This window comes from Ranitomeya variabilis, chromosome 8, assembly GCF_051348905.1.
Source record: "Ranitomeya variabilis isolate aRanVar5 chromosome 8, aRanVar5.hap1, whole genome shotgun sequence".
NCBI lineage: Eukaryota > Metazoa > Chordata > Amphibia > Anura > Dendrobatidae > Ranitomeya > Ranitomeya variabilis.
This window is the reverse complement of record NC_135239.1, coordinates 167,359,150-167,376,627: the sequence shown is the minus strand read 5'-3', so window position 1 is coordinate 167,376,627 and position 17,478 is coordinate 167,359,150. Positions and strand designations below refer to the sequence as shown.

General features: G+C 42.6%; 1 protein-coding gene across 3 annotated transcripts in view; it reads right to left on the bottom strand.

Moving 5' to 3' along the window:
• CACNA1I (calcium voltage-gated channel subunit alpha1 I) overlaps window positions 1–17,478 on the bottom strand; it is a 566,555-nt gene that overhangs the window by 306,331 nt on the left and 242,746 nt on the right. For all 3 annotated transcript variants that reach the window (XM_077277427.1, XM_077277430.1, XM_077277429.1), the window contains exons 7-8: window positions 14,397–14,703; window positions 7,397–7,782 (exon numbers count right to left, since the gene is read on the bottom strand). In XM_077277427.1, the coding sequence (XP_077133542.1) occupies window positions 7,397–7,782; window positions 14,397–14,703 (693 nt within the window). The remainder of the gene's footprint in view (window positions 1–7,396; window positions 7,783–14,396; window positions 14,704–17,478) is intronic.

Below are 17,478 nucleotides of genomic sequence, written 5' to 3'. Positions count from 1 at the left end.
AGTAACAGAGTGTGTGTAGCATTCACATATTAAAATACCAACACCGAAAATGAGTATAAGCCGGCAATCATCCAACAAATGAGCAAAGTGTCATGGTTAGGACATGATTAATGTCCTGTTCTCTCAGGGTTAATGTTGTTGGCCTCTATTTCAATGTGGGAGGGGTATTTATACTCACTCCAGACTAGGTTTCGCTGTCAGCTATACATTCTGTTTTAGTCTGTGTGTCTGACCCCTGGAGTATGTGCTCGGTTTGCATAGTGTTTCCCTTGCTCTCCGTGTATTAGTCTGTTCGTTTGTTCTTCTGGATTACTGCCCTCTAGCTTCACTTCAGACAATCCCCTGTCTCTCCCCTTTGGTACTTTGTGATCTCCTGGCTCTGATATTTCTTTGTTAGACAACTCTTTTGTGTTTATTCTTTCTCTGCACCCTGGTGTCTGGCTCCTGACCACCTCCCACTTTGTCACATGTTTCAGGTCCTGTTTGTAACAAGGTTAGTAACCCGGTGCTTTGCTCAGCTCCCTTGCTGCTGTGTGCAACATTCCCCACAACAGTATTACCCGGGAGTTGTGACACAAAGCAAATGGCAATAAATAGATTTACAGTAACCAAGTCAACTTATTTGGTCATTACTCATTACCATTAAGTGAAACATTATGTGCTGAACATGAGGGTTTTATATTTTTTGCATATTAAATTTGGTTAAAATTTTAAAGGGAATCTGCCACAAGGTGTTTGCAATCCCATCTGAAGATGCAGAGACCCTGATTCCATAAATGTGTCACTTACTGACCTGTTTGCTGCAGTTTTGATATAATCCCTGTTTTCTCTGCTGCAGAACTCCCAGTTCTCTGAATTTTGAGCTCTATATAACCCCACCCATACCCTTATTGGCCACTTTCTATGTATACTGTGCATAGGCAGAAAGCTGCCAATCAGTGGTGGGGGCAGGGTTATACAGAGACAATGAATATAGAGCATTACATGGCAGCAGGTTTACTACACCTCTAGTGATAATATCCTGCTAATAAATCAGTAATTTATCAAAGCTACAACAAGCAGCCCTGTAAGTCACACATTGCTGGAGTCATGGTCTCTGTCTCTGCATTATATGTATTGTAGGGTGGCTAATGGTCATGTATTCAATGGGAGGTATGCGTCACAGAGATGGCTTTTCTCTGTGATATAACCCAGAGTATTTTCTTTAGTGCACGTAAGCAATGAGAGGTTCGTTTGGTGCACCTGGGACTGTGTTGCGGGTAGCTATGAAAGATGGGCGGGTCTGGCTACCCACATACCTCCTCTCTGGGTGTGGTTAACAGCCTACATAATGGAGGCTGTTGTTTGGCACATGGTCTATAACTGGAGGTGTGGAGGCCTCCAGTGTTTGCTCAGACACTGACTTGAGCGGGCGGACCCACAGTGCTATATGGATTGTTTGTTTTCTGTTTGTTTTCACTATGTGCCACAGAAGGACATCTTTTGCTTAAACTTAGGCAGGTTTATTGAGCTAATAAACCTGACTTGACATTTTTATGAAAACCGCTTCCTGTGCTTACCTCAACCCGCTGCCCAGTGACTAAAACCTTACAGTATATATATAACATGGCAACAGATTTCATTTAAAGGGGTACTCTATGGAGACCAAATATTTGTTCAATTGCATTAACCAAGGCATATAATGAAGCCAATATCTCTAATCTCAGTTGCAAGTAAGTGATTTTGAAGACCTCCTAGTCACCGCTGAGAAGTTTTAAGATGTTCTGGTGGCATCACGTCACCAAAGAAATGCTGTTCTGGATCGCTCCCCCTCACAACTGGCATACTGAGCTTTAGCTCCTGGGGAAAGCAGTAGTGGCACTGACAAAGCCGAGCTCAGTAAGTGCTGAGTGCGCAGAGAGCAGCAGCTGTTGATCATTTAACTGCTGAGCTCTTCATGCAGTAAGAAGCAATGGTTGAGAGTAGGCCCTTCCATATAAGTGAGCCAGCAATGGTTGAGAGTGGGCCCTTCCATATAAGTGAGCCAGCAATGGTTGAGAGTGGGCCCTTCCATATAAGTGAGCCTGGGGCAAGCAGTAGTGGGACTGACAAAGCCGAGCTCAGTAAGTGCTGAGTGTGCAGAGCGCAGCAGCTGTTGATCATTTAAGGCTACGTTCACATTTGCGTTGTGCGCCGCAGCGTCGGCGCCGCAGCGCACAACGCAAACAAAAACGCGGCAAAACGCACGCTAAAACGCTGCGTTTTGCGCCGCATGCGTCGTTTTTGGCCGCAAGTTGGACGCAAAAAAAATGCAACTTGATGCGTTTCTTGCGTCCAACGCTTGCGGCCATGCGGCGCTAAACGCAGCACAACGCATGTCCATGCGCCCCCATGTTAAATATAGGGGCGCATGACGCATGCGGCGCCGCTGCGGCGCCCGACGCTGCGGCGCTGACCGCAAATGTGAACGTAGCCTAACTGCTGAGCTCTGCAGGCAGTAAGAAGCAATGGTTGAGAGTGGGCCCTTCCATATAAGTGAGCCAGAGTGGCTGCCCCTCTACTATGCTACTATATGTGTATATATACTGTATATATCTTGCTTGCTGTACTGTAACACTGACGGACACTTGCAGGACAAGAAGTGCATGTAAAGAGCAATGCGGGCATGATACAGTTCATTGGGGGGAATCAATTCATGATGGTGGGAGAGAGAAGAGCAGCATTTGTTGAGGTGGACTTTACTGTGCGGGTGGGAGAATGAGAAGAGCAGTGGAAAGAACAAGTTCTGGTCAAGATTGCTGGGATTTGTCCTTTGTGTTGGAGCTGCACCATTTTGCCGGAGTGAAAATGTTTACGAAAGTGATGATTTTTCAGGAAACAACAAGAATAAGGTGACAAGGCAAAGTTACAGAACAATCAAGACAGGAAAAATTGACATTTACAGGTACTCTGCATATATTGGGTGTAGACCAGACAATCTCTTTAAAGAAGCACTCCCATCAAAGTGTTCTTTCTAATGATATTGCAGTCATCATATTATATAGCACGGTGTACTTACAATTGCTCAATTTGCCTTTCTGCCCAGTTAATTATTCCCTTTTCGTTAGATCTATGACATGATGTGATCAATAATTGACTAGCTGAATCCTTCTAAGCTCTATGTAGAAACAGGAGGTCAATTTTTTTTCGGTATGAGCCATAAGTCAGTGCAAAAGTCCCTGGCAGGGGGAGGAGCGGAGCAGCTGGGTCAGGAGATGAAGATGGGAATGATAAATGCAAGGACAAGAGACTTCTTGTTTCTACATAGAGCAGATAAAAGAGAAGAATTATCTGGGTAGAAGGTAAAATGAGCAATTGTAAGTACACAGTGCTATATAATAATATGATGAGTGCATTCTTTGAGTACAGTTGTCTCCATTTGTGTATAGTTACATTTTATGATAAGGGCATTTGCAGTTATCATAGATTTAGGTATCTTGATGTACCATTTTCCTGTACAGCCACTGCTTTTTGTGTTCGTATACTGTATATCCCTTAACTGAACTCTTTATTCTGCACAGACATTTTCATTTTACTGTTTTTATGGTTTCCGTTGTTGTATCATACACAGTGTGGCTGCATAATGACGATCTACGACATGCAGTAAATATAATGATTATACAGTTTTTATTTTACTTCACATTTTTACCAGCAAGAAACGAAATCTTTTCAGCGAGAGACGTTTTATGTCTGCCTTGATTCTCGAAAACATTCTAACGACATCCCGCTGATCGCTGTATTGCAACTCCCACTATGAAGGGAATTAGTAATAGTTCAGCAACATCTACAGAACTGCAGCTTCTTTAACAATAATCGAAAGAGCCGGAGAATACTGTGGTGTAGACAAGATAGATTTAAATCACGAACTCAAGTGACCTCCTATGGGGTTGATCAGGAGTCACATCGCAGAAGCTCTTTACTGCTTGTATTTTATTAAAGAGCCTTAATGTGGCCTCAACAGTGGCTTGTTAAGCCTCACATACATGACATTCCTCCATCGTTCTCTTTATTCAAGCTCCCTTCCATGTAAGTATTTAAAAGTTTATGAACAATGGAGAAAAGTTTTCCAAACCAATCAACTTTGGATAGACTGGTCAACTGAGTTATGTTTATGGGGTATGGGCGGACATAACATTGGTGCAACCTATGCAGCTACACAGGGGCTTAAGCGGTAAGAGGGTCCATTTCCATCTCCAAAACATGTGGAATTGGGCATTATGTTGAGCTATTGGTCTGCAAAGGGCCCATATATTGTTCTCGGACAAGGTCCTTTTTATGTGGCATGGAGGCCTCTGACTCTTCCAGGACAGAGAGAGTAAGAAGAAAAGGGAACAGAAGGAAAATGTTGAATTTCAAAACACAATCCTTTTGACCTCAATCGAAATAAGCTACCTATAGAGCTGTGTGACAGTAGTTTTCTCCTCTCTCCCAACTAAAAACACATAGACATGCTTGGATAAATGGAGCATTCATGTGTATATTGGTATTTTAAGGAATAGCTGTTGGCAATCAACCAATTAAGTGTACAGGCATCTTAAAAGGGGGTTCTCTTCTTTTTAAATGGGTACAATTGCAAAGTCCTTGTAAAAATAAAGCAACTTTGAAACAAACATTTTATTAAGAAACACCTTCTCCAGTCTCTAGAATGGATGGATTTTTAATTCTTGTCTTTACTGCTCATTGCCTAAGTTACCGGCCACTTTTGTAGTCTATCAGAGGTGACTGATCTCCTAGGCAAGGAGAGCATTGCTTACAAGCTCTTTACAATAAAGTATGCATGTGGTGCTCTGAAGCTGGCCTCTGCACTCTCCCAGTGCTCAGGGAAAAAAAGAGGGTTTCATTCCAGCTCCTTAAAAATTCCTTTTATTTATTTCATATTTTAAAAAACATAATGTACATGGTGCACATGCTCCCTGAAAAGATGCCGACCACCAACAGAGGCACAGTGGCAACGCGTTTTGATCTCAACAATCTTTCTCAAAGCCAATGGCTTTGAGAAAGATCGTTGAGATCGAAACGCGTTGCCACTGTGCCTCTGTTGGTGGTCGGCTTCTTTTCAGGGAGCATGTGCACCATGTACATTATGTTTTTAAAAATATCAAATAAATAAAAGGAATTTTTCAGGAGCTGGAACGAAACCCTCTTTTTTTTCCCTGATTACTACGTTTGCCTGCAGCGGAGTTCCGGGCACCTGCGGTGGATACTGGTGAGCTGGCTTGCTGTTGTCTTTACTCTCCCAGTGCTACAGAAGCAAAGCCGCCTGGGCTTGCATTGCGTGCGCATAGTTTGCTCTTCTTGATTTACATTTTGGACTAATCCAAACTGTTAACCATCAGGAGCGCACTGCTCCCTGGCAAGTAGGAAGCTAGATGGTGTCACATCTCCACCAGGACCTGCTTCTGCAACATCTTCTTTCGTCAAGTGCCACCTTATTCAATAGTGAAAGAGGAGATATTGGAACCAGTACTGACAGGTTCTGTCCAGCTACTAAGTTTAGGGTGCCTGAGAACTGCTGGCACCACACCCTACTAAAGCTTCTAACTTACTGCTGGAATATGCCAGCAGGGCTGGCGTTAGGGGCAGGCAGACCAGCCAGCTGCCTAGTGCTCCCGCTCCTCCAGGGGACCCCAGCCAGTGCCGTGAAACTAATAGTGGCACAAAATGAGGCCACTGTGGGGCCCATAAGAGAGGCCTGGTGCCGCCCCTCTCTCACCTTGCATTTCGCATTCAACTTATCGGCATCATAGATGCCAATACAGTTGAAAGCAGTGATGGAGGAGTGAGCATTGGATAATGCTCCCTCTCCCATCACTTATGCTTATGACTCAGCGGGTGCACGATGATGTCACATCATTGTGCGCCACACTGTGCTAGCAGTCGAGCTGATGAGACCGGAGTAGAGCCTGCAGCAGCGTGGGGAATGAGGAGAGGTGAGTATAGTGCATTTGTGTACTGTGTGTGTATATATATGTGTATGTGTGTACTGTGTGGGCTGCATTATACTATGTGTGTGCGGGTGCTGCATTATACTATGTGTGTGGGGGCTGCATTATACTATGCGTGTGGGAGCTGCATTATACTATGTGGGTTTGGGGGCTGCATTTTACTGTGAGTGGGGGGCTGCATTATATTGTGAGTGAGACCTGCATTATACTATGTGTGTGGGGGCTGCATTATACTGTGTTTGGGGGCTGCATTCTATGTTTGTGGGGCTGCATTATACTGTGTGTGGGGGCTGCATTATACTTTGTTGGTGGGGCTCCATTATACTGTGCATGGGGGCTGCATTATACTGTGTGGGAGGGGCTGCACTATACTGTGTGGGGAGACTGCATTATACTGTGTGTGGGGGACTGCACTATACTGTGTGGGGGCTGCACTATATGTGTGGGGACGCTGCCTTACACTGTGTGTGTATGTGTGTGTGTCTGCATTATAGTGTGTGTGTTTTTGTGTGAAGGGGGCTGCATTATACTCTGAGGGGGCTGCATTATACTCTGAGGTGGCTGTATTATACCCTGAGGGGGCTGCATTATACTCTGAGGGGGCTGCATTATACTGTTTGAGTGAAGCTGCATTATAATGTGTGTTTGGGGGGCTGCATTATACTCTATGAGGGGGCTGTAGCATACTTTGAGAGTGTGCTGCATTATACTCTAGCAAGGACCATGGGGAGTGCATTATACTGTATGGGAGCTGCATTATACTGTATCAAGGAGTATCTGTCCCCATAATTCTTCCTCAGCCGTTGTAAAGAAACTCGCGAACAAGCGTTGAGCGACTTCAATATTGTTGATCACGCTCGTTTAACGGCCTGAACTCAGCGCATGTAAATACAACCGAAATGTTTCTGTTTGATGGTGCAATATGTTAGAATATGAGGCCCCACTTTAAACTTTTGCTCAGGACCGCACTTTGTCTAAAACCGGCCCTGGCTGCCAGATATAGTCTTATGATCCTGGTAATGTATCTGTTCCCTGTTTTGACATTTCTTTTGTTTTAATTGTCTTTGCTCCTGCCTGACAATTTTGTACCTTTGCTGCCCTCTAGCTTGTGACCCAGCTATATGACCATTCTTTGGTCCTGGTTTGCTCTTCCGGACAGCAGCCCTTCCATAGAAGAAATTTAGTGAACCCATTTTAAGACCAGATCCCTGTACAAGGGGTTAAAGGGTGAAAGTCTGGGATTCCTCTATTATCTGACAGAAGGAGTGGCTTGCAACAATTCTGTCCTAGGTAGCCTTTTCGGGCATATGGCCTTTGACAGACGCAACAGGAGGCTGGAGAGCAGTGTGCTCCTGAAGGTTAGAACATGGGACAACTCAAAATTGCAACGAACTTTACTTACAGGAAAATGCAACCATATGACTGTGACGTACCTGCTCATGGTGCTCAATGCCCATACTGATTGTGTTCACAAGAATAGCTATCATGATTCCACGATTAAAATATTTGCTGTCCACTATTCCTCTGAGCTTCACACGTATTTCCGCACCAAGTCGCTCACAAAAGCCTTCATCTGCATCTTCCTCCGCATCCTTGTCAAGCTCAGTCATGCTGCCACCACTTTCCTTCTCGCTGGCCTGTCCTTGTGTCCCTTCTTGGCTGGATTTGTTGCTTTCTGGTGCGGAAAGCTTTCGTCCATCATCCCATTTACCTTTGGTACATTGAGGGCAGTTTGAAAGGTCGGATGTTAACGTCATTGCGATGGGCTGTACAATTGCATGAGAAGTATAATCCAATTGACTGTGCTTTTGACATACCCCTAAAAAAGGAAACAGTCAGTTACTCTTATTTTGTAAAGCACAGTGACCAATCAAGTTGCAAATGGAAGGGATAAATCCAATGGCGGCAATGAACCACTGTCCAGCTAGCATGTCTTTTGTAAGAAATTAGAGTCTTCCAGAAGATAAATCTTCCAGAAAAGTAAGATAGGATGCTATAGTTGCTATTTATCACTGGTGTAGAAATAATGGAATATTTAGCATTTTAGGTGCACCAGAAGACTGGCATTAAAAAAATTGTAGCTCTGACATTTGACAACTTTTTCAAATTTTGTATCACCCTCAAACCTTTTCAAAAAAATATGTAAGGCTTAGCCTTGGGACAAAATACTAAACTTTACACCAGAAAATAGGCATCAATCCATGAGTTATTGTAAATTTTATTTATGCCAAATGGAAAACTCAAGATTCACCAAATTTATTAAGGGGTGCGAGCATCTAAATATATTTGTCACACCTTCTCAAGCAGATTTTTTTCCAGACTGGTTTAAGAAATGCAAGAGAGAATTGCAGATGACACTTTAGGACAAACGGTAAAAAAAGACCGTGAATGATAAAAGAGAACTTATTTTATTTAATTTCTATATACCAGTCTAGACATCTGATGTGAAATACATGCAAAAAAACCCCCGAAGTCTGAAAATTAAACCATTAATCAAAATAAAAGTGCTATGTAGAGCGTCATTCGTTTGGCACTGCTTAGTGGATTCAGTTACTGGAAATACATTGCAACATTCTGGTCTGTCTGTCCTATCTTTTGATGCCCTTTGTCATTAAGTATTATATCTTTTTCTAGTTATAGAAATATGTGAGTAAAAAGATTGATGCCTGTCACATGTATCTATGTTTCATCAGTAAAATATTTTAAATGAATTTCTCCTTTAAGTTATTACTACAGTTTGGAAACAAGCAATACTTAACATACAATATGTAAATAGCCTCTTTAGAGAGGAAAAGGACTTGAGGAGCATTGCATGGCCTAAAAGTCTCCTTACGCCTGCTTGACGCTCTCCACAAGTAGAAACGTTCCTCCTTAGATAACATACAGCACCTTCATTTTATTGTACAGCTACTAGGACAGAAAGTTTTAGTAAAGTCTTTGTCAAAGTTCAGATTTGCAAAAATCTAATCTGTGGAAACAAGCATTACATAGCATACAATATGTAAATAGTCTCTTTAGAAAAGAAAAGGACTTGAACTTGAGGCCTAATTAGACACTCCATTTGCAGACTCATGTTTCAGGATGTTTTCCACTCATTAGTGCAAACCATGAAGTCGGATTTGGCTGGGTGTAGGGCCTTTGACTAGAAACAATTCTCCTTGCAGAGAGTGTCAAGTTGGCGAGCCTAAAAGTCAATATCATATCGATATCCAATAGGTAGCACTAGAGTTCTTGTCCTCTTCCTCTATGAAGAGGCTAATAGCATATTTAAAACACCACTCCAAAATCCTTTTTAATTTCACCACTGGAGAGGTATCACTAGCGTCTGTTCCTTGCCCCTAGTAATATACTTATCAGCCAATGTCTTCCGCTCTTCTTGGCGCCATTGTGGTCCTGTGCCTCCATTTTGTTACCACAATTGTTGTCTGACCTGAAGTAAGATGTAAAGATCACAAGGTCCCACTGTAAGTCTATGAGAGCCTCCTTCTGGCCTCCTTCTGGCTCTCATAGACGTACATTGAGTAGTGACTTCCCAATCGCCTAGCAAACACTGGGGTGATCCGGCAGGTCACAACCTGCAGAAGATGACCGGATCGGCAAAAATAGTACTAGGGTCAGGAAACTTAGATTAGTGGCACCACTCAAGCAGTAAAATAAAAACAAAGTACTGGATTGGTGCTTTAAATTCCCAGAGGAGCATTGCATGGCCTAAAAGTCTCCTTACTTCTGCTTGAAACTCTCCACAAGGAAAAAAGTTCTGCATTAAATAACATACAACACCCTCTTTTTTATTGTACAGCTACTAGGACAGTAAGTTCTAGTAAAGTTTTTGTCAAAGTTCATATTTGCAAAAATCTAAATAGTAAATGCATTACACTGAGACATATGAGAATCGTGTATAACAGTATCTTGCAGAGTTTTGGCCCACAACAGAATTAATGTCGTCCTTACTGAATTCTCTCTTCTCGGCCCTGGACTTGCTGTCACATAAGATTGAGGCCTCTTTTAGTTTATCATATTTTCTCTCCTAATGTTCTGATTATAATTAACACAAGACTATATTGAGCTTGACAGGGGAATGAGCATTGAAGTTCATCCTCTGTAGTGAAATATAACATTTAGTGGCATTTAAACATCAATAAACAGTTTTATAAACCTCGGCTAGCAGTTGGGAGTGTTCTTCTAAAAGCTCATTTTAGCATTTAAAGCGTGCGATAACATTTTTAATTATTACTCTGTCTTATAGAAACTGCAACAATGTAGTAAGAATAGTGTATATACACCTGCACCAGATTTGTTGCAGAAATTTCTGAGATTAAAAATCAGCTTTATACATCTGAATGGGGTTAAAGGTGTTGTTGGCGCGTATCACGTGTGTTATGTTTGCATTGTAGGTGCAAGTGCACTGCAGCCGAGGTGCGAGGTTCAGTGGCTAACGCTCTTGCTTTGCAGGAAATTGGAGTCCAGGAGCCCAAATTGAAGAAAGATATGTATGTAGTCTGTATAGAGTCTCCCTGTAGTTCCATGGGTTTTCGGAAGAAATCCCGGTGTTCCAATAAACACCAAGAGCATAGTGATGGACTAATTAACCATTATGTGATGTAAAATTTGATTTAAGTGATGCCACTTTCTGTACGGATCTGGTGAATATGTTGGTGCTGCAGGACTGTGCAAAAGTCTTATACAGCTGTGGAAAAAATACTGCAAGTTAAGAATGTGGTCACAAATAGAAGTGTTAATAGATAGGTTAAAAAATACTAAGCGAATGAGCAAGAAAAAGAAATCAATATTTAGTGTGAACAGCATTTGCCTTCAAAGCAGCATAAATTTTTCTAGGTACATTATTTATACACAGTATTTGTAGGCACTCGGCAGGGAGGTTGTTCCAAACATCTTGGAGAACTAACCTCAGATCTTCTGCAGATGTACGCTTATGCACAACCTTCTGTCTCTTCCTATAATACCAGACAGACTATATGATGTTGAGATCCAGGCTCTGTGGAGGCCATATCACCACTTCCTTGGTCTTCTTTATGTTGAAGATAGTTCTTAATGACATTAACTGTATTTTTGGGGTAATTGTCCTGTAGCAGGATAAATAAGGGGCCACCCTGATGGTATTGCACAATGAAGAAGTATATATTTCTCAGCATTGAGAACATCATTTATCTTGACCCAACTTAGTTTGTTGAAATATAGTCCCAAACCTGCAAGGAACCTCCACCATGCTTCACTGTTGCCTGCAGACACTCATTATTGTACCTCTCTAAAGCTGTTCCGCAAGCAAATTGTCTTGTTAGACAAATACTTCAAATTTTGACTCCTCAGTACAGAACACTTGTCATTTTTATGCATCTCAGTTCTTATATTTTTATTCATACTTCAATCTCCTGTCCTTGTTTCCACGACGAATGTATAGTTTCTGACCACAATTTTTCCATGAAGATCACTCTTGACGAGATTTTTTTGAACAGTAGCTAGGTGTAGTTTAGTTCCGCTGGTTGCCTCCAGGTTAAGCTGCTGGCACTGCTGGACACTTTACGATTTCGAAGGGAAGTACTGGTAAGTATGATGTGTTTTTCCATCAGCTACACTACTTTCCGTGGTCGACCACTGTTACTACAGTCCTCAATGTTGCCAATTTCTTGGTTCCTCTTCAAAAGAGTTTTGACGGCACAGCTTGAAACCCCAGTCTGCGTTGAAATCTTTGCCTGGAAGAGACATTGCTGATATAGTATAACGACCTTGTGTCTTGTTGCTCTGCTTAGTCTTGCCCTTGTGTATAGCAAGAAACTGTCTTCCACAACCTTTGTAGCAGAGATTGACTGTTCCTCACCTAGTTTTAAGCCCCCTACACTCCTTGACTTTATGGAAATTTATCTAGAAGAATTGATTCTGTTTTGAAGGCAAAGATTGGTCACGTCATATGTTGATTTTACTTAGATTTCTCTGTTGTTCATTGAATTTGCATTGTGTTAAATGATCGAAATAAAATATGAACACTTCTATATTTTAAGGCATTCTTACGCTGCAGCATTTTTTCCACGCATGCTTAAAACTTTTGCACAGCACTGTGTAAAAAACAACTTGAATAAATAAGTATCCACTTTCTTCTCTTGACCAATGAGTCTTGTAGATGTATGTCAGATTACAGAAGAATGTTTCTTATGACCTAACTTTATCATGTCCTATGTATTGTGACTAGTGTTGAGCATTCTGATACCGCAAGTATCGGGTATCGGCCGATATTTGCTGTATCGGAATTCCGATACCGAGATCCGATACTTTTGTGGTATCGGGAATTGGAATCGGAAGTTTCCAGTGTATGGTTCCCAGGGTCTGAAGGAGAGGAAACTCTCCTTCAGGCCCTGGGATCCATATGAATGTGTAAAATAAAGAATTAAAATAAAAAATATTGATATACTCACCTGTCCGGAGGCCCCTGGACATCACCGCTGGTAACTGGCAGCCTTCTTTGTTTAAAATGAGCGCGTTCAGCACCTTCCATGACGTCACGGCTTCTGATTGGTCGCGTGCCGCTCATGTGACTGCCACGCGACCAATCACAAGCCGCGACGTCATCCCTCAGGTCCTAAATTCCCTTCTAGAAATTTAGGACCTGAGAGATGATGTCACGGCTTGTGATTGGTCGCGTGAGCGGTCACATGGGCGGTTGCGACCAATCACAAGCCGTGACGTCATCTAAGGCCCTGAACGCGCTCATTCTTAAGAAGGAAGGCTGCCGGAAAGAAGCAGGGCGCGTCCGAGGGTGAGTATATACCTAATAGGAATATACTCACCCTCGGCTTCTTTCCGGCAGCCTTCCTTCCTAAGAATGAGCGCGTTCAGGGCCTTAGATGACGTCACGGCTTGTGATTGGTCGCGGCCGCCCATGTGACCGCCACGCGACCAATCACAAGCCGTGACGTCATGGAAGGCCCTGAACGCGCTCATTTTAAGCAAAGAAGGCTGCCGGTTACCAGCGGTAAGGTCCAGGCTGCGTCGGAGAGGTGAGTATATCAATATTTTTTATTTTAATTCTTTATTTTACACATTAATATGGATCCCAGGGCCTGAAGGAGAGTTTCCTCTCCTTCAGACCCTGGGAACCATCAGGGATACCTTCCGATACTTGAGTCCCATTGACTTGTATTGGTATCGGGTATCGGTATCGGATCAGATCCGATACTTTGCCGGTATCGGCCGATACTTTCCGATACCAATACTTTCAAGTATCGGACGGTATCGCTCAACACTAATTGTGACATCTCTATGGAAATACATTGTAATGCAAGGAAATGCCATTAATATCTTTGTATTTGATCATCTGGTAAAGCTCTACCAATGTCAATATATATAGGCTATTACAGCTGTATATTATAAGAATATTAGGAGGCACTCAGGAATTCACTGATGACTTAAAATCATGAGGCTGGAAGCTGAAATGTGTGAATTTATATAGTTCTTTGTTAAAAAAATGGTTCTGCTGCAAATGCAAAGTGTGTTAAGAGGTTCTGTAGATGAGCTGCATAATACAAGTCTTGGGTTTTCCAGGAATGTAACACTGATGGCTAATTGGCTATTCATTAAGAAGTGGTTGTGCTTGGCATTGCAGCTCTACTCCTTTCACTTTATTCGCTATAAGCTGCTGTGAACTGCAGTACCAGTCACAGCCACAACAAACTGCATGGCGCTGTGCCTTGAGGGGTTATTCCCAAAATATGAAATTATCCTCTATCTAAAGTATAGAGGACAACTGACTGATCGCCGGCGCCTCGACTGCCAGTAATCATGAGAATGGGGCAATACAGAAACCTATCTTGACCTTCTCTCATTTTCTATGGAACTGTTGTAATAAACCTAAATACAGCACTCAACTTTCTCCGGCAGTCATATAGACAATGAATGAAGCAGAGGTTGTGTATACGCAACCCCCACTCCATTGAAGACAGGGCTTTGTTCCTGGATTCTAGAGCCCAGTTATCAAATTCTTTAGGCGTCCCAATGGTCGGACCACCAGGCATCCATAAGTTATCCCTCATCCTATGAAAAGGGAAGAACTTAATATTTTTTGGCGATTGACCCTTTTACGCAGATTCTAGCATTTTAAAATGTTATTTAATCATCTATGATATATCTATTTATTCAGTCTCATTAGTCCCGTACGGTAGAATTGCCCAGGGCCATATTACAGTCACCTCAAATGGGACTTGGGGCAATTTAAGTTGAAGTTTTTCCTACTTTGTTCTGTTTTTAAGAACAAAAGCAGCGTGGCCATGTGATTACTGAATATTAAGAAAATAATATATGGATCTTCACCGCTTCCGTTGCCTTTTTTTTTTTTCAAGTCACAGTGGCAATAAAAATACACATTAGAAATGCCGTTTTTGCTCACACAGACTAATAAGGCAGAGGTGAATATGTCATTCTTACACAACTGGTGCTGTTCTTTTCCATTGATTCCCAGCTTGGTGTTGTTGAGCTCAATTCGGCTCTGTCTTCGGCTTTGAAGGCTCATGTAAAGCCCGACCGTACGACGCTTGGCCTTTCGAAGGATGTGGCAGACATATTGAAAGATCTCCTCGTAACAGTCCCCAGGCTCGGCGTAACTAGCGACAGTGCTGGAGGATAAATACAAAGCCCTCTGCTCCTGCATCAGCTGGTGCTCCCTTTGCTTGGTCTCTGAGAATTGAGTGGCTATTACAACTAGGCACAAATTGATCATGAAAAACGATCCAACCTGCAGTAAAAAAAGAAAAACAAAATTACAACGGTCCACACTGGAACCTTGGCGTACAACTGGCATATTCAGGTGTTCACACAGTTGTGAAAAACTTCCAGCTCCAGGGATGAAAGAGATTAATTGCTTTTCTTACTGAAACAATGATTGTAGCGAGAGAAAATTATTCAAAGCAGATGCTTTTTAATTTCTTTAAAATAAGCCTTTGTCTCTCCCTTTAAGCATTGATCATGGCTTGGTTATTAAATGCATTTTCAACATATTTCATTCTTGATCTTCTGAAAATCTACATAATGTTATATGTTATGGTTCTCAATGGCAAGAGAACATAGCCCAGCAAACATACGAACTAGCTCTTGGAAGGATGGAAACTAAACTGACCATGAACTAAACCTGCCGCACAACTAACAGTAGCCGGGTAGCGTAGCCTGCGTTTTATCCCTAGACGCCCAGCGCCGGCCGGAGGACTAACTAATCCTGGCAGAGGAAAATATAGTCCTGGCTCACCTCTAGAGAAATTTCCCCGAAAGGCAGACAGAGGCCCCCACAAATATATGCGGTGATTTTAGATGAAATGACAAACGTAGTATGAAAATAGGTTTAGCAAAATTGAGGTCCGCTTACTAGATAGCAGGAAGACAGAAAGGGCACTTTCATGGTCAGCTGAAAACCCTATCAAAATACCATCCTGAAATTACTTTAAGACTCTAGTATTAACTCATAACATCAGAGTGGCAATTTCAGATCACAAGAGCTTTCCAGACACAGAAACGAAACTACAGCTGTGAACTGGAACAAAATGCAAAAACAAACAAGGACTAAGTCAAACTTAGCTGGGAGTTGTCTAGCAGCAGGAACATGCACAGAAAGGCTTCTGATTACAATGTTGACCGGCATGGAAGTGACAGAGGAGCAAGGCTAAATAGCGACTCCCACATCCTGATGGAAACAGGTGAACAGAGAGGATGATGCACACCAGTTCAATTCCACCAGTGGCCACCGGGGGAGCCCAAAATCCAATTTCACAACAGTTATAACTATTACTTAATAATTCTGTTCCCATTCTGCGACATGCTAAATAAAATAAGAAAGCCTGACAGACTACAACCAGAGTGTCACAATTCTGTTGTTGGAATATCAAGGGTCAGGGACACCTTCCCTGTCCCTAACGCTGCATTACTTCTGATGGTGAAGACACCGGGGCCACGCACACTGGATACTTGGCTGTGACTTGCGGTGAAACTTTGCCCACAGCCCAGTCAATCAGGAGGGGTGTGCGACTGGCTCACGCCCAGGGGAATGCACAGGATTCGGAACTTGACGTGACATAAGCGGATGTCAGCAGCGGCTGCAGCTGGAGTCACGTGATGGGGAGTGAGCGGTCAGCGTTAGCGCCAGTAACAGGCACAGATGGCAACTAAAGGTATTTACAAAAATACTACTTAATAAGGTTTAAATCAGTGGGGGCACTATACAATGTAGTGAACACCTCTTTATCTACACCATCTTGCTGTTTTTGCTACTTCCTTTTTGATGACTCTTTGTTTGAGAGTCTCAGTACATGCTGGGATACTCAAATGAAGCATCATCAGGGCAGAAGCTGCTGTCACTGCTTTAACCCTTGCCCTCTCCTGGAAATGAAGCATTATCAGTGACCTTTGTTTCAGGAGTTGTGACAGTCACTGCATGATATGCACTTGTGTGATGTACACAGTGACAGTGCGCTCTTTCTCACTGACTCAGTTCAACAGTACCGAGCGCACTGTCAATACACATTGTCAGAATACCCAGAGGGCACAGACCCATCCTGCCCCCACAAGTGACTTGCCTATTGCAAGAGCACTTCACTGAAGGATTGCTTCTGTTTAACATCACAGCAGCTAGGGCTTTTAAAGTCCCTGGCTTGGGTGGCTCTGGTCTCTATATAGAAGTCACATCCTGTGAATTTGACTTAACTGTCTGAGATGAGAATAATCCTTTAAGGCTATGGAATTGTGGCTGTATTTTAAAAATGTAAATATATATATAGTGATGGTAAGGTAATCTGTGGCATAGGATATGAAACCGGTGGGGGTGTTAGTGTCAGACCCCAGGAGTGTATACCTGCCCCAGCAGTGATCAGATCTGAGCAATGTATGGAGCAGAACATAGTGGGCTGAATGGGAGATACACTGCAGTATGATGGTCTCAGACAACCTCTGAATAATGCGCTCAACTTACAGAAGAGAAATCTGCAGTCTTTGTTCTTCATTGTTTTTAGGTAGCAGTACTGTATGCAGCAGCTGAAAACTGGACACTGCATATAGCACAAAACACATGTAACACGTATTTCTAGGCTTACTCAGTATGCCCAGTCTATAGCTTCAGGCACAACTCTCTGAAAAGGCTTTGTATTATGTCATTCCAATGTCAGCCCCTGCTGCCCCCTGGTCCAGACAGTGGTGGACACCAGTGTGTGAAAACTAATGCAGAACAAGGGGAAAAATGGAATGGCGAACACTGCTGAAGCAATGCAAAATCATGGATATGAAGCAATGTTTGTATTAAATTCAGCAGCAGGTTTCTGCTACTCAATCTGATTGCAGCATAATACAGAGATAGAAACCCTGATTCTAGCAATGTGTCACTTACTGAGCTATTTGCTGCAGTTTTCATAAAATCACAGAAGATTATCATGAAAGGACTAGTAAACCTGCTGCAAGCCATACTCCTCCACTATTTGGCAGCTTTCTGCCTATGCAGAGTGTACACTGAAAGCTGCCAACCAGTGGTGTG